A 20,398-nucleotide genomic window follows, 5' to 3' on the forward strand; every position below is an offset into this window, starting at 1 on the left:
CAGCTCAGCAGAAAAATGGCCTCAACTACTAACCCTTCCAGACCCTGTGCCGTAATGCTTTGACCCCACCGCTGTAGAAACTGGGGGAATTGGTGGAGGCTTCAGATTCAGTTGAAACCTGTATTAATCATCCACTAAAATAACCACTGGGAAAGTTTAAGGTTTTAATGAATTGTTGAGTTTGTTTTGCAGGGAGTACATGGTTCAGCATAGCGTACTGAAACAAATTCTTAAACAATTCTATTACTTGTCTCAGCATTTGCGTGTTTAAGAGGCATGTTTCTCACTCATCCACTTCTATTTCCAGGTGATCTGTCCTTAAAGAAGGTGACTGGGAGCAGCGTGATAGATTTCAACAGCACTGAGAAGTGCCCAGGCAGTAGTGGGACTAATGTCCAGAGCAGCATCAGTTTCCAGTGTGGGAAGACTATGGTAAATCACCAGTAACACCTGTCATTACAAATGAAGAGTAGTCATGGGGAAATATATGTATTGGAAGCTGCTAATGAATTTCCTGTCAAACCACACTTGTGGGTTTTAGTTGGAGAATAATTTCATCACAAAGCGTTGTTCTTTGTCAGTCTGGTGGTGTAATGAAACTGCAACCACTCTGCAGTGGTTTCTTTATTTGAACATTTGAAGTTCTATTGAGAAACATATTAACTATCATATAACTATCATTTATAAAAATAATACCAGGCCTGCTTGTTGATAAGTGTGATCATGTGATTGCAGGAGCTTTGCTGCTGAACAAACACAGTAATCATGCTGCCAGTCCAGTTCCTCAAGTAGTGACTTTCTTGTAGGCCGTCACAGCCACGTCTACTGTAGCAGTTATTAGATTGAGTAAACGGTCAGGTCATACAGTATGTCAACTTGAACTATATTTGTTCTCTTACCCCCAGGGAACACCAGAGTTTGTCACTGTGGCCCAGTGTGTTCATTATTTTGAATGGAGAACATATGCAGCCTGCAAAAAGGATAAATACAAGCCCAATAAAGAGGTATGTCTGAATTGTGGTCTGCAGCTGTCAGGGCAGGATGTGTGTATATCACCCCTTTGTGGTGTGTGTGCGTGCAGACGCGTGTGACTCAGTGGCAGTGTGTAAGGCATCGGTGGTCCCACTGTGTGGGGGGGAGGTGAGTATGTGATGAGCACATTCACACTGTGGAAAATCATGAGTTCTCAGAAAGTCCTTTGCTGTCTCTTGTTTAAAGAAAAAAAAATTAATAGAATAAAGTAAATGTTTAATTTAAATGTCAAGTCATTCCAATATTACACTGAGTAAAGAAAACAAAACATGCTCTTTCCATGACAACCCTTATGATGTCACTTGTTAAATCCACTTCAAATCATTTTAGATGAAAGGGAGAACCCAGGTTAAAGAAGGATCTTTAAGATTTCAGACAATTGAGACATGGATTGTGTGTGTGCCATTCAAGTGTGAATAGACAAAATATTTAAGTGCCTTAGAACGGGATATGGTAGTAGGTGCAAGGCGCACCGGTTTGTGTCATGAACTGCAACACTTCTAGGTTTTTCACCCTCAACGGTTTCCTGTGTGTATCAAGAATGGTCCACCACCCAAAGGACATCCAGCCAATTTGACACAACAGTGGGAAGCATTTTAGTCAACATGAGCCAGTATCCCTAGGGCGGCAGAGAGCCTAGCATTGGACCAGTAATTTAATGGTCGCTGGTTCGAATCCCCAAGCCAAATAGTTGAACGATTGGTCAATGTGCCCTTGAGCAAGGCACTTAACTTTAATTGCTCCTCTAAGTTGCTCTGGATAAGAGAGTCTGCTAAATAACTAAAATGTAAATGAAAGCTTTCGACACCTTGTAGAGTCCATGCCCTGATGATTTTAGGCTTTTCTGAGGGAGAAAGGGGGTGTACACTTCAATATTAGGAAAGTGTTCCTAATGTTTGGTGTACTCAGTGTATATTGGATTTCAGTTACAGTAGGTACCAGTCCAGAACAAACTGAAAATAGAAGACGATCAATCCTGGGATGTTGTAATTCTTTACTCTTTCACTTTGTGTCTAGGTCCCTTGCTATGTCTTTGACACAGATGGGAAAAAGCATGACCTGAACCCACTCATCAAACTCACAGATGGTTACCTGGTGGATGACTCGGATGATGAAGTTGACTTTTATATTAACATATGCAGAAGCCTAAGTGAGTTTCTTTACTGTGCTCAATTGTTTTATGATTAAGAAATTATACTGTACAGTATCATCAGTTCAGTGATACTGTTTACTCTTCTGTGAAAGTAGGGTATAACAATTTAAATCATGAATCTATATCAGTGGCATTTAGCATATATGTATATATTATGTATGTGTGTATATGTGATATGTATGTATGTGTGTGTGTGTGTGTGTATATACACACTTCATTTCACATTCTTAAAGAATGTGTGTGTATATATACAGTGGGGCAAAAAAAGTATTTAGTCAGCCACCAATTGGGCAAGTTCTCCCACTTAAAAAGATGAGAGGCCTGTAATTTTCATCATAGGTACACTTCAACTATGACAGACAAAATGAGGGGAAAAACTCCAGAAAATCACATTGTAGGATTTTTAATGAATTTATTTGCAAATTATGGTGGAAAATAAGTATTTGGTCACCTACAAACAAGCAAGATTTCTGGCTCTCACAGACCTGTAACTTCTTCTTTAAGAGGCTCCTCTGTCCTCCACTCGTTACCTGTATTAATGGCACCTGTTTGAACTTGTTATCAGTATAAAAGACACCTCTCCACAATCTCAAACAGTCACACTCCAAACTCCACTATGGCCAAGACCAAAGAGCTGTCAAAGGACACCAGAAACACAATTGTAGACCTGCACCAGACTGGGAAGACTGAATCTGCAATAGGTAAGCAGATTGGTTTGAAGAAATCAACTGTGGGAGCAATTATTAGGAAATGGAAGACATATAAAACCACTGATAATCTCCCTCGTTCTGGGGCTCCACGTAAGATCTCACCCCGTGGGGTCAAAATGATCACAAGAACGGTCAGCAAAAATCCCAGAACAACACGGGGGGACCTAGTGAATGACCTGCAGAGAGCTGGGACCAAAGTAACAAAGCCTACCATCAGTAACACACTACGCCTCCAGGGACTCAAATCCTGCAGTGCCAGACATGTCCCCCTGCTTAAGCCAATACATGTCCAGGCCCGTCTGAAGTTTGCTAGAGAGCATTTGGATGATCCAGAAGAAGATTGGGAGAATGTCATATGGTCAGATGAAACCAAAATATAACTTTTTGGTAAAAACTCAACTCGTCGTGTTTGGAGGACAAAGAATGCTGAGTTGCATCCAAATAACACCATACCTACTGTGAAGCATGGGGGTGGAAACATCATGCTTTGGGGCTGTTTTTCTGCAAAGGGACCAGGACGACTGATCCGTGTAAAGGACAGAATGAATGGGGCCATGTATCGTGAGATTTTGAGTGAAAACCTCCTTCCATCAGCAAGGGCATTGAAGATGAAACGTGGCTGGGTCTTTCAGCATGACAATGATCCCAAACACACTGCCCGGGCAACAGAGTGGCTTCGTAAGAAGCATTTCAAGGTCCTGGAGTGGCCTAGCCAGTCTCCAGATCTCAACCCCATAGAAAATCTTTGGAGGGAGTTGAAAGTCCGTGTTGCCCAGCAACAGCCCCAAAACATCACTGCTCTAGAGGAGATCTGCATGGAGGAATGGGCCAAAATACCAGCAACAGTCTGTGTGAACCTTGTGAAGACTTACAGAAATCGTTTGACCTCTGTCATTGCCAACAAAGGGTATATAACAAAGTATTGAGAAACATTTGTTATTGACCAAATACTTATTTTCCACCATAATTTGCAAATAAATTCATTAAAAATCCTACAATGTGATTTTCTGGATTTTTCTTTCTCGTTTTGTCTGTCATAGTTGAAGTGTACCTATGATGAGAATTACAGGCCTCATCTTTTTAAGTGGGAGAACTTGCACAATTGGTGGCTGACTAAATACTTTTTTGCCCCACTGTATATACACAGTTGAAGTCAGAATTTTACATACACCTTAGTCAAATACATTTAAACTCAGGGTTTCACAATTCCTGACATTTAATCCTGGTAAAAATTCAATTTCTTAGTTCAGTTAGGATCACCACTTTTATTTTAAGAATGTGAAAATGTCAGAATAATAGTAGAGAGAATGATTTATTTCAGCTTTTATTTCTTCACATTCCCAGTGGGTCAGAAGTTTACATACACTCAATTAGTATTGGGTAGCATTGCCTTTAAATTGTTTAACTTGGGTCAAACGTTTCGGGTAGCCTTCCACAAGCTTCCCACAATAAGTTGGGTGAATTTTGGCCCATTCCTCCTGACAGAGCTGGTGTAACTTAGTCAGGTTTGTAGGCCTCCTTGCTCGCACATGCTTTTTCAGTTCTGCCTACAAATTTTCTATACGATTGAGGTCAGGGCTTTGTGATGGCCACTCCAATACTTTGTTGTCCTTACGCCATTTTGCCATAATTTTGGAAGTATGCTTGGGGTCATTGTCCATTTGGAAGACCCATTTGCGACCAAGCTTTAACTTCCTGACTGATGTCTGGAGATGTTGCTTCAATATATCCATGTAATTTTCCTACCTCATGATGCCATCTATTTTGTGAAGTGCACCAGTCCCTCCTGCAGCAAAGCATCCCCACAACATGATGCTGCCCACCCACGTGCTTCACGGTTGGGATGGTGTTTTTCGGCTCGCAACCCTCCCCCTTTTTCCTCCTAACATAACGATGGTCATTATGGCCAAACAGTTCTATTTTTGTTTCATCAAACCAGAGGACATTTCTCCAAAAAGTACAATCTTTGTCCCCATGTGCAGGTGCAAACCGTAGCCTGGCTTTTTTATGGCGGTTTTGGAGCAGTGGCTCGATGTAGGACTCGTTTTACTGTGAATGTAGATATTTTGGTACCTGTTTCCTCCAGCATCTTCACAAGGTCCTTTGCTGCTGTTCTGTGATTGATTTACACTTTTCGCACCAAAGTACGTTAATCTCTAGGAGACAGAACGCGTCTCCTTCCTGAGCGGTATGACGGCTGCATGGTCCCATGGTATTTATACTTGCGCACTATTTTTTGTACAGATGAACGTGGTACCTACAGGCGTTTGGAAATTGCTCTTAAGGATGAACCAGACTTGTGGAGGTCTACAATTTTTTTCTGAAGTCTTGGCTGATTTCTTTTGATTGTCCCATGATGTCAAGCAAAGAGGCACTGAGTTTGAAGGTAGGCCTTGAAATACATCCACAGGTACACCTCCAATTGACTCAGGCTAATTGACATTTATCAGAAACTTCTAAAGCCATGACATCATTTTCAGAATTTTTTCAAGCTGTTTAAAGGCACAGTCAACTCTGTGTATGTAAACTTCTGACCCACTGGGATTGTGATACAGTGAAATAATCTGTCTGTAAACAATTGTTGGAAAAATTACTTGTCATGCACAAAGTAGATGTCCTAAACGACTTGCCAAAACTGTAGTTTGTTAACAAGAAATTAGTGTAGTGGTTGAAAAACGAGTTTTAATGACTCCAACCTAAGTGTTTGTAAACTTCCGAATTCAACTGTGTGTGTGTGCGCATATATATATATTGGAGTCATTAAAACTCGTTTTTCAACCACTACACTAATTTATATATGCATAAGGTTTGCTCAAGGGCACATCGACAGCATTTTCACCTAGTCTACTCAGGGAATCGAACCAGAAACCTTTTCGGTTACTGGCACAACACTCTTAATCCCTAGGCTAATTCATCTCACCTCTGCCACCTCTACAGACCGACCAGAGAGCCCCTGCCCCGCAGGCTCTGCTGCCTGCTTGACCACCAGCAACGGCTCCTTCAGCATGGGCCTACCAACTACCCAGCTAGAGCTGATCTCCAAGGACCGGTACAGCCACGCTAAAGCCATACATAAACACAGGCAATGCTAATTGCTAGCTAGCAGCCTCTGTCTCTAGTCTGCCTCAGTCTTAGCCAAGAGGTCAAAATGAAGCAATTACTATCGACCAGATCCAGAGCTGCGTTGCCTTACTGAGCTGCTGACTTCTCTCTTTCTTACTGTGTCAGATTGAGACTGCGATATGAGGGAACCTCAGTCAGCCCGCCGGACTTCTGCAGTGGCCATAACCCTGCTGTCACCATCACCTTTATCTGCCCCTCACGCAGGCAGGAGGTAAGACAGAAGCCTGGGTGTCTGTCCCGTGGATCCCCTATTGATCACACTATTCATCATACTACAGAAAGTATTAATACATAGAATAGTGTATTTCATAAAATAGAAGTATGCTTCACATGTCAACCTAAATTTAAACACTTTGGGTTAAACAACACGATCTCCCCCAGGCAGTTAATATCATTTTAGTCATGTGTGACCTTGCCATTACAGGGCAGTGACCCCAAGATGACAGCCAAGTCCAACTGCAGGTATGAGGTAGAGTGGGTGACGGAGTATGCCTGCCACAGAGACTACCTGGAGAGTCACAACTGCACCCTGACCAGCAAGCAGCACGACATCAACATAGACCTCACCCACCTCACCCTCGGCCGTGAGTCCACCATTCCCAGAGCATGCCAGGCTTTGAGAAACATTGGGCAATGCATATTTTTTGTGTAATGCTATGAATACTCATATGACTGTTCAAATTCCCCACTGACTCAGGCTATTTTTATTCACAGTTTGATAGTTCCTCTAACAGTGAATGACGTGTTGAAATATATCACTGTGTCACATTCTGTGTGTGTAGCTACAGACGACCCCTATATGGCTGAGGCCAAGAGCAGCGATGGGAAGGACAGCTATTTCTACTACCTGAATGTGTGTGGGGAGACCAAGGCAGGAGAGTGTGGTGACGACCAGCACTATGTGTCCACCTGCCAAGTCAAAGCAACGGGAGATGTCAAAAAGATTGCCGGGAGATACATGAATCAAACACTAAGGTTTTTAAAATATTAATAAACATATTTTCTTGCCAGATGTCTTCATATTTCTCCATCTCAGCTTCTCTCTCCTTCTTTTCCCCTTATTTGTAACAATTGTCCCTTTTTATTGTTCTCTGTTCCAGGTACTCTGATGGAGATCTGACTCTGATCTATCCAGATGGGAGCAGGTGTAGCTCGGGCTTTCAGCGCATGACCATCATCAACTTTGAGTGCAACAAAACAGCAGGTGAGCATAACCCATAGCATGTCCAAGGAGAAAGCAAGGACCTTTTAAATGAACAATGCTTTCTGATGTGGAGGACTCTCCCCAATGTCAGATTAAAATATTTTCCATTACATTCCAGCTTATTCCTTATTTGTGTGTTTCTCAGGAAACGGTGGCCGCGGCTCGCCTGTGTTTGCTGGTGAGACAGACTGCACCTACTACTTTGACTGGCAGACGGCTTACGCCTGTGTCAAGGAGACGGAGGATCTACTCTGCATGGTCACAGACAACAAGACTATACACTATAAGCATTATGACCTGTCCACCTTAACACGTTACCCTGGTAAGATGGAGTCCTGGATCATCTCCATTTGCAGAGAGCTTAAATACTGCGTTCAGCTTCCATCCGATCAGCATGTTTCAATGTAAATGACCAGCCCCTTGACTTCCAATTTTATACTTTAAGTGAAAGGGATCAGAAAGATGAGTATGAGCCCTAATACCTTTTAAATGTACATTTAAGGTTTGGCGGGTCATGTTTCGGAGGACGCATGACTCGACCTTCGTCTCTCCCAAACCTGTTGGGGAGTTGCAGCAATGAGACAATTTTGTAATTAGATCGCAATTGGATATCACAAACTTGGGGCGAAAAAGGGGGTAAAATGCACACACAAAAAATATATACTGTACACTGAGTATACCAAACTTCATGAACACCTTCCTGATATTGAGTTGCACCCCCCACTTTTGCCCTCAGAACAGTCTCAATTCGTCGGGGCATGGACTCTATGACGTGTCAATCATTCCACAGGTTTGCTGGCCCATGTTGACTCCAATGCTTCCCACAGTTGTGTCAAGTTGGCTGGATGTCCTTTTGGTGGTGGACCATTCTTGAGACATATGGGAAACTGTTGAGTGTGAAAAACCCAGCAGCATTGCAGTTCTTGACACAAACCGGTGTACCTGGCACCTACCTTACCCTGTTCAAAGGAGCTTAAAACTTTTGTCTCGTCCATTCACCCTCTGAATGGCACACATACACAATCCATGTCTCAAGGGTTCAAGATCCTTCTTTAACCTGTCTCCTCCCCTTCATCTACACTGATTTGAAGTGGATTTAACAAGTGACATCAATAAGGGATCATAGTTTTCATCTTGATTCACCTGGTCAGTCCCATGGAAAGAGCATATAGTCAGTGTATATGCTAAACCACATAACTTGTCTTGTGCCTTTCAGAGTCTGAGTCGGCCCAGAACTGGGAGGCTGTGGATGCCAATACCCCCAAGTCAGACAGGATGCGCTTGTACGTCAATGTGTGTCACAAAGTCCTCCAGCAGGGGGCCACCAGCACCTGTCCCGAGGACGCTGCCATCTGTGCAGTGGGTACGTCTGGAGAAGATCTGGGCCTGTCTTCATAAAGCATCTCAGAGTAGGAGTGCTGTTCTAGGATCAGGTCCCCCATGTTCATTATGATCTAAAAGGAACAACTGAGTCTAGACCTACTCTGAGACGCTTTCTGAATACAGACCCTGACTCTTATCTGTACACGGACAACATGTTGTCAAATCTGAGAGACCAAGATGGCTTACAGTTTGTAGCTTGTTTGTTGCCTTTAAAACATGTATTCCTTCCCCTCCTTTAGGAAAGGAAAAAGTCATCAGCTTGGGCAAATTTCTCACCTCCCCTACCAAGACTGACAGCAACGACATACAGCTGGTATACACTGAGGGAGGAGAATGCAGGAAGCACACGAAAATCAAGACCATCATGATTCTGAAGTGCAAGCCAGGTGAGAGTGTTAGAAATAGTTAGTTGCAGAGTCCAAGGTGAACAACTGTTCACCTGAAAGTAGTGTTGCATTTTATTCCGAAACGTTGTTCCTTTTTTATAATTGAACATGAAAACGGTTCGATACTAGAATTTTTGTTACTTTCGGTACATCTGTCATATGTCTCATGTCGTCTACTGATTTGATAGAGGATCAAGTCTGTATCAGTGATGCCAATGTCCCCTTTTAGCATGAGAGCACCGTGCCTGCTCCATGCCTGCTCCACTTCCTCATTGCTAGCTCTAGCCTGTCCTGAGAAACCACTGCACTCACTAGGAGCCTCGGCTGCATCACCACTTATGCTGCACAGAAGTTAAAACACTTGAATGATGCAACACGGCATATAAAATGTTGAAACGGTTAATTACTGTTTGCAAAACAATGTCCATTACAGGCTAAAACACTTTCCAATGTAACCTAGGAAGCCGATAGTGGGTGTTAGATCTGCGATATCATCTAAGATTGATGTGCTCAGCCGGTAATACACTTGTGCATCTTTTTTTCCCAACGTCAAATTGATTGTATACTTTTGTATAATTGATTCATTAATGTATACATTCAAAAATCTCAAATCTGTAACGATATTGAACTCAAAAGATCTGTCTGGAACAAGTGCCATTCTGTGACTATGGCTGATACACCGCCTTTTCTGCCGTGGTATCGTTTTGATATCTAGTATCGTGATGGCATCGAGTATCGTGATACTAAACCTAGTATCGAAGTCAACATTTTTGTATCGTTTCAAGACTACCTGAAAGTGGAGCTAGCTAGCATTTAGTCCTACCTTAATGTTGTCTTTAAAGTCTAGCTGTTCAACTCTTCCTGACTTTCTGAGTGTGTGTCCCATCTCTCCCCCTGTCCTTCTACCCAGGTGACCTAGAGAGTGCCCCCATCATGCGGAGTGTGTCCAGTGACGGCTGTGTGTATGAGTTTGAGTGGTACACGGCTGCAGCCTGCGTCATGTCCAGGACAGAGGGGGACAACTGCAAGGTGGAAGACCCTGAAGCTGGTAGGTCACATGGAACCAGATGCCTACCAGCAATTTGTGTCCACGTGTCCAGAACTTTAATATTGTTTCATATGGAAGCAGAGAGACAAGGACAGGAGGTTTAGGTTATGGAGATGTAATATAGCTGTTTGATGTGTTACTATTTTCTCTTTTGTCTTCTCTCTACAGGGTTCTCATTTGACCTGTCCCCCCTGTCTAAACCTGGAGGAGGCTTCTACAACATGTCCAATGGAGATTATGACTACTTAATTAACGTCTGTGGCTCTGTCACTGCAGCCAAATGCCCTCTGAAGGCTGGGGCCTGCCAAGTGGACCAAAGGCATGTATTAACCATTTAAATCAACCCTTCTTGTCATACTAAATCCCTGTGGATATACAATAGGTGGAAGTGCCCTATTACAGTGGTAGGAAAATAGGTTCAAGCTTATATCTGGGTCCGTACATGTGCTTTAGAGTTCAGAGGTTAGAGGAGGACTGAATGGACTGACCGTTTTAGTCTGAAGTAATGGATGGATATACTGTAGCTTCTGTTCTTATGTGTGGTGTGTCTGTCTGCTACAGTGGCTCTAATTCATGGAGCCTGGGGGAGTTTAACTCTCAGCTGTCCTACTATGACGGGATGATCAAGCTGTCCTACAATAACGGCTCTCAGTACAACAACATGCAGCACACCCTTCGCTCCACTATGATCTCCTTCCTCTGTGATCGAGAGGCCGGCGCTGGAAAGCCAGAGTTTCAGGTACTGACTGGGTCCTAGAGGCGAAAGAAACGCACACCTATTTAGGCGAGGTGCTGGCTAGCGGAGTGGAACAGTTAAAAAATAAAGGAGAGCCGCACACTCTAGGAGTTCAGATGCTAAAATATTTATGTCCAACGTTTCGACAGACAAGCTGTCTTCATCACGGTATGTGTCCTGCTGACAGATCTCATCCAATCTCTAATATGTAGTTCCTCATATGGTTCACATATGCACTGTTCCACCTGTAGTATTTATACCATGAACGTACCATTATTCATAACCATGTTGATCCTCACAGGTAGAAGACAAGTACACCTATAACTTCAGGTGGTATACGTCCTACGCCTGTCCAGAGAGGCCACAGGAGTGTGTGGTAACAGACCCCAACAGTCTGGACCAGTACGACCTCTCCAGGTAAGAATTCCCTGCACAAGGATATGTTATGACTAGGGCTAGGAGTTTTCCCAGGCCACAAAGCTTCCTTTGTCCTGGTCAGGTCATGGGGTCAAGAAAAATTATTGGTCCTAGTTATGTCCAATGAAGGCAGACAAGAAACAATATTTGAAGAATAATGTGTGTAACCCTCCTCTCTGTCCTCTCTCCCAGTCTTTCCCGGTCTAGTGGAGGGAGGAACTGGCAGGCCATGGACCTGTCTGACCCTAACAACCTGAGGAAGTACTACATCAATGTGTGTCGTCCTCTGAATGCCGTGCAGGGCTGTGACCGCCAGGCATCCGTCTGCCAGATGAAATACGAGCCTCAGCAGGTTAGTGTAAAAGCTCCAGGATGACCTACAGGAGGAGGTTTACACACTATGATGTGTGTTAAACACTGTTTGGGTCATGGAACTTGCTCTTCAGTTTCCTTCTATCACCAGAGTACAGTATTTATCCAATGGCATTATCTGGAAAACAGCGCATTAAACAGCATTAAAAAGTTGAGACTTTTCTACAAATGATATATATATTTTTGTTTGTTATTGATATCAATTGAAGGTAAGACTGTTAGTATCCCTCTTCTGGTCCTGGTAGCCGTCCCCTGTGGGTCTGTCTTAGTACTGAACTGTAGCCCGACGTGATTCTGGTGTTTCTCTGTGTGTTGTCTTCAGGGCATTCTGTCTGAAACGGTGTCTGTCAGTAACATGGGCCTGGCTAAGAGAGGTCCAGTGATCGAGGAGAAGGACCGCCTGCTGCTGGAGTACACAGGAGGCTCCAAGTGCATCTCAGATGGACTGAAATTCACCTACACTACACGTATCCACCTGGTCTGCTCCAGAGGGTCTGTGGTAAGTGAAATGGCATATTTATAGAGCACTGTGTCCAAAAAATCTATATCATAAAGTCTGTCTAGGATTTTAAGAGTGAGATGTGCCTGTATTTATCTGTATCTACAGTCGTCCGGCCCTCGTTTCCTTAATTATGGAAACTGTACTGCCAACTTCATGTGGGAGACCGGGGCAGCTTGTGCCATCAGTACTGCTGATGACAAGAACAATGTGAGTTGTTGCGTTCCACATCAACTTGAAGCAAATTTTTATTGCTAAAGTCTTTAGATCTTCTGTTATAGATTTGGTGAGGTGTCGTCAATGATTTTTAAATGTTTCTTTGTTCTATTCTTCTATGGCAGACCTGCTCTGTGAGGGATCCCAACACTGGCTTTGAGTTCAATCTGCATCCTCTGTCCTCCAAGACTGGCTACAAGGCTGAGGGGAATGGGAAAACTTTCGTGGTAAGTCACTAGGGATGTTCACCTGTCCCTTTCAAGATGATTCGATACGTATCTAGATGCATGGGCTCAGATACGAAACAGGAATGATACGTTTTAGTTTGAAACTATTCAGTTTGATTAGAAGTACATATCAATGAGATACGATTTGATGCATTTGTTATACACTGCTCAAAAAAATAAAGGGAACACTTAAACAACACAATGTAACTCCAAATCAATCACACTTCTGTGAAATCAAAATGTCCACTTAGGAAGCAACACTGATTGACAAGAAATTTCACATGCTGTTGTGCAAATGGAATAGACAAAAGGTGGAAATTATAGGCAATTAGCAAGACACCCCCAATAAAGGAGTGGTTCTGCAGGTGGTGACCACAGACCACTTCTCAGTTCCTATGCTTCCTGGCTAATGTTTTGGTCACTTTTGAATGCTGGCGGTGCTTTCACTCTAGTGGTAGCATGAGACGGAGTCTACAATCCACACAAGTGGCTCAGGTAGTGCAGCTCATCCAGGATGGCACATCAATGCGAGCTGTGGCAAGAAGGTTTGCTGTGTCTGTCAGCGTAGTGTCCAGAGCATGGAGGTGCTACCAGGAGACAGGCCAGTACATCAGGAGACGTGGAGGAGGCCGTAGGAGGGCAACAATCCAGCAGCAGGACCGCTACCTCCGCCTTTGTGCAAGGAGGAGCAGATGGAGCACTGCCAGAGCCCTGCAAAATGACCTCCAGCAGGCCACAAATGTACATGTGTCTGCTCAAACGGTCAGAAACAGACACCATGAGGGTGGTATGAGGGCCCGACGTCCACAGGTGGGGGTTGTGCTTACAGCCCAACACCGTGCAGGACGTTTGGCATTTGCCAGAGAACACCATGATTGGCAAATTCGCCACTGGCGCCCTGTGCTCTTCACAGATGAAAGCAGGTTCACACTGAGCACATGTGACAGACGTGACAGAGTCTGGAGACACCGTGGAGAACGTTCTGCTGCCTGCAACATCCTCCAGCATGACCGGTTTGGCGGTGGGTCAGAGTTAACTGCAGCCCAAAATAAATGCTTCACAGAGTTAAAGTAACAGACACATCTCAACATCAACTGTTCAGAGGAGTCTGCATGAATCAGGCCTTCATGGTTGAATTGCTGCAAAGAAACCACTACTTAAGGACACCAATAAGAAGAAGAGACTTGCTTGAGCCAAGAAACACAAGCTGTCTTTTGGTCTGATGAGTCCAAATTTTTGATTTTTGGTTCCAAATGCCGTATCTTTGTGAGATGCAGAGTAGGTGAATGTATGATCTCCGCATGTGTGGTTCCCACCGTGAAGCATGGAGGAGGAGGTGTAATGGTGTGGGGGTGCTTTGCTGGTGACACTGTCAGTGATTTATTTAGAATTCAAAGCACACTTAACCAACATGGCTACCACAGAATTCTGCAGCGATACTCCATCCCATCTGGTTTGCTCTTAGTGGGACTATAATTAGTTTTTCAACAGGACAATGACCCAACACACCTCCAGGCTGTGTAAGGGCTATTTGACCAAGAAAGAGAGTGAGTGCTGCATCAGTTGACCTGGCCTCCACAATCACCCAACCTCAACCCAATTGAGGTGGTTTTGGATGAGTTGGACCACAGAGTGAAGGAAAAGCATCCACCAAGTGCTCAGCATATGTGGGAACTCCTTCAAGACTGTTGAAAAAGCATTCCAGATGAAGCTGGTTGAGAGAATGCCAAGTGTGCAAAGTTGTCATCAAGGCAAAGGGTGGCGACTTTGGAGAATCTCAAATATAAAATATATATTGATTTGTTAAAAAAATAAATAAAAAAAAGGTGGTTACTACATGATTCCATATGTTATTTCATAGTTCTGATGTCTTCACTATTATTCTGCGATGTAGAAAATAGTCAAAATAAAGAAAAACAACATTTTGACTGGAACTGTACACATATTGTGGATCGGAACCATTTTATTTTTTTGTTGTCTAAAATGAAACCCAAATCTAACTGCCTGTAGTTCAAGACCTGAAGCAAAGATATGCATATTCTTGATAAAATTTGAAAGGAAACACTTTGAATTTTGTGGAAATGTTAAATTAACGTAGGGGAATAACACATTATGATGTCGCTCTTGCTGCTGGTGAGTCTCTGATCCACCTCTACGCAGACGACACTATTCTGTATACTTCTGGCCCTTCTCTTGACACTGTGTTAACAACCCTCCAGGCGAGCTTCAATGCCATACAACTCTTTTTCCGTGGCCTCCAATTGCTCTTAAATACAAGTAAAACTAAATGCATGCTCTTCAACCGATCGCTGCCTGCACCTGCCCGCCTGTCCAGCATCACTACTCTGGACGGCTCTGACTTAGAATATGTGGACAACTACAAATACCTAGGTGTCTGGTTAGACTGTAAACTCTCCTTCCAGACTCACATCAAGCATCTCCAATCCAAAGTTAAATCTAGAATCGGCTTCCTATTCCGCAACAAAGCATCCTTCACTCATGCTGCCAAACATACCCTTGTAAAACTGACCATCCTACCAATCCTCGACTTCGGTGATGTCATTTACAAAATAGCCTCCAAAACCCTACTCAATAAATTGGATGCAGTCTATCACAGTGCCATCCGTTTTGTCACCAAAGCCCCATATACTACCCACCACTGCGACCTGTACGCTCTCGTTGGCTGGCCCTCGCTTCACACTCGTCGCCAAACCCACTGGCTCCAGGTCATCTACAAGACCCTGCTAGGTAAAGTCCCCCCTTATCTCAGCTCGCTGGTCACCATAGCAACGCCCACCCGTAGCACGCGCTCCAGCAGGTATATCTCTCTGGTCACCCCCAAAACCAATTCTTCCTTTGGCCGCCTCTCCTTCCAGTTCTCTGCTGCCAATGACTGGAACGAACTACAAAAATCTCTGAAACTGGAAACGCTTATCTCCCTCACTAGCTTTAAGCACCAGCTGTCAGAGCAGCTCACAGATTACTGCACCTGTACATAGCCCATCTATAATTTAGCCCAAACAACTACCTCTTTACCTACAGTATTTATTTATTTTGCTCCTCTGCACCCCATTATTTCTATCTCTACTTTGCACCTTCTTCCACTGCAAACCAACCATTCCAGTGTTATTTTTTTACTTGCTATATTGTATTTACTTCGCCACCATGGCCTTTTTATATTTTTATTTATTTATATATATATTTTGTTTGCCTTCACCTCCCTTATCTCACCTCACTTGCTCATATTGTATATAGACTTATTTTTCACTGTATTATTGACTGTATGTTTGTTTTACTCCATGTGTAACTATGTGTTGTTGTATGTGTCGAACTGCTTTGCTTTATCTTGGCCAGGTCGCAATTGTAAATGAGAACGTGTTCTCAATTTGCCTACCTGGTTAAATAAAGGTGAGATAAATAAATAAATAAAAATTAGATCTGGTAAAATATAATATCGTTTTATTTATTTTTGTTCCATCTTTGAAATTCAAGTGAAAGGCCACAATGTATTATTCCAGTTTAGGCGCAATTTAGATTTTGGCCACTATATGGCAGCAGTGCACGTGCAACTTTTTAGACTGATCCAGTGAACCATTGTATTTCTGTTGAAAATGTTGTGTCAAGTCTGCCCAAATGTACCTAATTGGTTTATGAAAACATTTATGTTCGAAACTGTGCACTCTCTTCAAACAATAGCATGATATTATTTCACTGTAATAGCTACTGTAAATTGGATAGTGCAGTTAGATTAACAAGAATTTAAGCTTTCTTCCCATATCAGATATGTCTATGTCATGGGAAATGCTATTTTTACTTACAACCTTATGCTAATCACATTAGCGCACATTAGCTCAACCGTCCCGCGGGGGGACACTGATCCTGTAGAGGTTTAATTAAAGCAAAAATGATTTGCTGATGGTGAACCCGAACAATCAAAATATAATCTAATTTAGCCTAAGCCCCGATCAGCAGGTAGCCTACAGTATATAGCCAGATGAGTCGATCAGCAGGTATGCCACATGTCAAACTCATTCCACGGAGGGCCGAGTGTCTGCGCGTTTTCGCTCCTCCCTTGTATTTGATTGATTTATTAAGGCCACTAATTATACCCCACACCTGGTTGTCTATGGCTTAATAGAAAGAAAAAAGAAAAAAAAACTGCAGACTCTAGGCCCTCCATGGAATAAGTTTGACACCCCTGAGGTAGGCTATATAGCCAGATGAGTCGTGTCTCCGGCACTTGCTTAGGCTACTTTAGTCTGGTAAAAAAACAGTTTTCAACTAGGTATTTGATAACAAAAACCTAGCAAATAACATTGGTTGTCACTCAATGAATAAAACCTAAAATTGCGCCATTTTACAAACATTTGAATGCTGAAGGTGACTTGCGGCCTACCTCTCGTTGGTGAGTGCATGAAGCAGTGCACAGTGCGCAGTTTGACTAGGCTACTGATATTGCCTGTGTTGTTTGCAAATTGACTTGTAGATCAATGACTGTCAGCATAGTTACATGCTTAAGTTCAGCACTGAAGGAGAGGACATATCATTTGTCACAAAAAAATAGTGTATTTTCGGGATGTAGAAAGAAAGTAACATGAGCTAAAACAAATTGAACCGCCAATTCGTAACGTTTGAATCGATTTTGACAGATTTGGATCGATTTGGGGTCAGCGTAAAAAATTGACCCGGGATTCGATGCATATCCAAGCAGTTTTAGTTCTGTTTCCTTTTAACTTCTCCACGCAGTGGCAGGTTGTAGCCTCTGGCCTGCATAGCAGAAATGGCACATTCCCAGAAATGTTGACTAATGTCCATCGTCCCTGTCAAATAAATGTCAGAAAATCAACTAAAGTGAATCCATTTCCCAGACTAGCTGTGGTTTCCAGTTCCTGACTTGACTTCTGTTGCAGTGAAATGTACACATACACATTGTTTGTGTAGCAGTGTTTTGGGGCACTGTGTCTGACTATATGACCCCCCCCCCCCCCCCCCCAGGTGAATATCTGTGACGAGGTGGCAGAGTGTAGCAAGGACCAGGGGAAGCCTGTAGCTGGCTGTGAGCTGGACCATGGCCTGGTTGTTGGTCCTGTGGGAGTGGAGAGATCTCTACAGTACTCTACTGATGGGCTGCTCACACTCACATACAAAGGAGACCTGGACAGGCCTACAGGTACAGTCAATGGACCCAGCTATCTTCAATCATCACAGCTGCTCCCTTCGACATAAATGCATAATTTGCACAAAAATCATCGTACATACAGTCTTATATAATAGAGTTGCACATTACATATCTCAAGTTAGGATACATACTATGGCAATATTAGCATGGCTGCCTAATAAAAGGAATCCACTTTTTTTTTCATGCTATATCCTGCATTCTCAAACATTTTTGTCTTAGAGATTTGCCAGAAGTTTGGTATAATTTCCGCCAGTAGTTTTGAAAGTAGCGCTCAAGAGCCAAAACAGGCCAAAATGGTGTACAATTGTGTACAACGTCATTGTTCTCGAGCCTCTGTAACGTGTACCCAAAGAGAGTAAAAAACAAACAATGTGGTGTTGAGCTCACCCTGTCACCTCATTGGACAATACTGGGCCGACCTGATCCCTCCCATTTTAATCCTTGCAACCTCATTGGACATCATTCCACCTGCCAATCAACATTGTCCATCACCTTTGGGATCGGTTGACAATTATGTTCTAAATGTATTTGTGTGGCTACAATGCCATCTTTAAAAAACATGAGCTGGCGCACACCCTGAAACATTTGTTTGTGTGGAGGTGCTGACTAACGGCGAAAGTCACACACTCCATATATAAACTCCCAGCAATTGAATGGGTATTTATCAACGTTTCGGCATCACTGTGCCTTCCTCAGGGTAATGTCATGAATACTTGAACCAGGTTATATAGACAAACAGTGCAATTAGTGCAACCAATGACAATTGTGAGGGCTGTATCATAATGAATTAATGAAACTGTAAAAAAAAAATACATAGTTTATGGCATTAAATATATTACGCTATTATCATATAGAAACATAATTGAATATTTTACATCATATTAGCATCAAGATACATTATTGTTTAATTCAATTTCACATAATTGATTCATATTTCATATTTGTTACATGTAATCTTTTGGTTCAGCCTTAATGTATAATGAGCATCATCAACAGGTGGAACATATTAGGTGTACGCTAATAAGCTGTAGCAAGAATATATCAATTTATAAGACTTGTTCATAAAAGAAAGATGTTTTCATAAGAAGGGCCTGAGATCAAGGTCAATATTCAGACCACTAGGGGTCAATGTTTTTAGATAGGATATCCAGTAAGCCTCCCTTTGTAGTAGAAGGATCTCCATGTTGACAGAGAGAAATGAAACTACTACTAAGGTCTAATAAATCTACCTTCTAATTTCAAATGTTTTCTAGCTTCTGATGTGTGGATTTGATCAATGTATTTTTGCTCTTATCGAAATAACAAATTGTAAGCGCATGTAACCAATCATCCCATTTGCTTCAGAGCGCACGTTCATTACATGACAGGAACGAGCACGTAGATCTCATGGACTAAATGAGGTTAGAATGTAAGGTTAGAATGTAAGGATTCTGTGCCTTTTTCTGCTGGGAGAGGACTGTAGATCGTTTATTATGCATGTATGAGCCATACATTTACGCGTTGAGTCCAAAAAGAGAAGTTAAAAAAATTAAAATAAAAAACTTCGTTTTCAATCCTCTGGTAAAGCCCTTTTTAATGAGTCAGTTCATAAGCATTTGGTCTGATAACTGTTCTGATTCCTCCCTTCCCCCCCAGGCACCAGGGACACCTTTATCATTAGTTTTGTGTGTGACCAGGACGCACACCCTGGCACTCTGAAACTGGTCCGAGAAGAGCTCAGCTCGTCTACACACGTCACCCATGATGTCCTCTTTGAGTTCTACACAGCCCTGGCATGCATCCCTGCCCCTGTGGACTGTCAAATCACTGGTAGGAACAACACTGTCAATGTCTTCAAAACAGTGTGTATGTCTTCAGTACGTCTCTATCGAGGCATATATCACTTTATCTACCTTAACAAACTCTGGTCCTAGAAATGGGTATTTTCATTAATTGAAAGATGTTGTTTGTCCTTCCATTTTAGATTCCCATGGTAACGAGTATGACCTGAGTCACCTGAGCAGGGACAGTGAAGACAGTCCCTGGGTGGCCATTGACACGGCGGAACAGGCTAAGAAACGCAGCTTCTTCATCAACGTGTGTAAACCTCTGCCTCCGGTCCAGGGCTGCCCCTGTGAGTCACACGCCATGAGCCTATGTTGATATGCCAGCCAATGAGGAGGAATACCTCTGTGCTGTACCATCAGTGTAGCATTACTCTTGACCATTTTTAGCTTTGTGTTTTAACTACTGTACATGCATCTATGTGTGCATCTGCAGCGGGCCTCTTGGGTGCATGTGGCACCATGGAGGGTAAAGGTGTGAACCTGGGCTACGTCCAGTCCAGCCCCCAGGTGGCCTCTGACGGCTCCATCAGCATTGTCTACCTCAACGGGGACCGCTGTGACACAGACCACTACTCCACACGTATCATATTCCAGTGTGACGACAACCCTGTGAGTAAAATACACGCATCTTGTTCTCTATGGGAATGCTCTTCTATGTTATGGCCATAGAGTTGGTGTACATATCAATGGCAGGAATCTGTGTGAAATTGTACTTTTTGATGTTACTGATCCTAATACCATATTTTCCCTCCTATTACCTATATTTTTCTTTGTTGGTTCCTTTACTAATAGGGTTCTCCTGTATTTGACCGCCAAGACGGCTGTGAATATGTGTTCATCTGGAGAACCTCCGAGGCGTGCCCTCTCACCAGCGCTCAGGGTAGGCT

The 20,398-nt window shown here is 43.0% G+C and overlaps 1 protein-coding gene across 1 annotated transcript in view; it reads left to right on the forward strand.

Moving 5' to 3' along the window:
- The window catches only part of LOC129817485 (cation-independent mannose-6-phosphate receptor-like), a 35,478-nt gene that overhangs the window by 3,107 nt on the left and 11,973 nt on the right, over positions 1-20,398 (forward strand). The window contains exons 3-26 of the mRNA XM_055872760.1: positions 308-432; positions 906-1,004; positions 2,050-2,182; positions 5,833-5,944; positions 6,124-6,229; positions 6,443-6,602; positions 6,801-6,993; positions 7,119-7,222; positions 7,368-7,544; positions 8,439-8,585; positions 8,845-8,991; positions 9,902-10,039; positions 10,208-10,358; positions 10,601-10,778; positions 11,077-11,192; positions 11,385-11,544; positions 11,887-12,063; positions 12,172-12,273; positions 12,405-12,506; positions 17,502-17,676; positions 19,321-19,494; positions 19,649-19,798; positions 19,945-20,120; positions 20,304-20,391. Coding sequence (XP_055728735.1) covers positions 308-432; positions 906-1,004; positions 2,050-2,182; positions 5,833-5,944; positions 6,124-6,229; positions 6,443-6,602; positions 6,801-6,993; positions 7,119-7,222; positions 7,368-7,544; positions 8,439-8,585; positions 8,845-8,991; positions 9,902-10,039; positions 10,208-10,358; positions 10,601-10,778; positions 11,077-11,192; positions 11,385-11,544; positions 11,887-12,063; positions 12,172-12,273; positions 12,405-12,506; positions 17,502-17,676; positions 19,321-19,494; positions 19,649-19,798; positions 19,945-20,120; positions 20,304-20,391 — 3,390 coding nt within the window. The remainder of the gene's footprint in view (positions 1-307; positions 433-905; positions 1,005-2,049; positions 2,183-5,832; positions 5,945-6,123; positions 6,230-6,442; positions 6,603-6,800; positions 6,994-7,118; positions 7,223-7,367; positions 7,545-8,438; positions 8,586-8,844; positions 8,992-9,901; positions 10,040-10,207; positions 10,359-10,600; positions 10,779-11,076; positions 11,193-11,384; positions 11,545-11,886; positions 12,064-12,171; positions 12,274-12,404; positions 12,507-17,501; positions 17,677-19,320; positions 19,495-19,648; positions 19,799-19,944; positions 20,121-20,303; positions 20,392-20,398) is intronic.

This window comes from Salvelinus fontinalis, chromosome 20, assembly GCF_029448725.1.
Source record: "Salvelinus fontinalis isolate EN_2023a chromosome 20, ASM2944872v1, whole genome shotgun sequence".
In the NCBI taxonomy this organism is placed as follows: Eukaryota; Metazoa; Chordata; class Actinopteri; order Salmoniformes; family Salmonidae; genus Salvelinus; species Salvelinus fontinalis.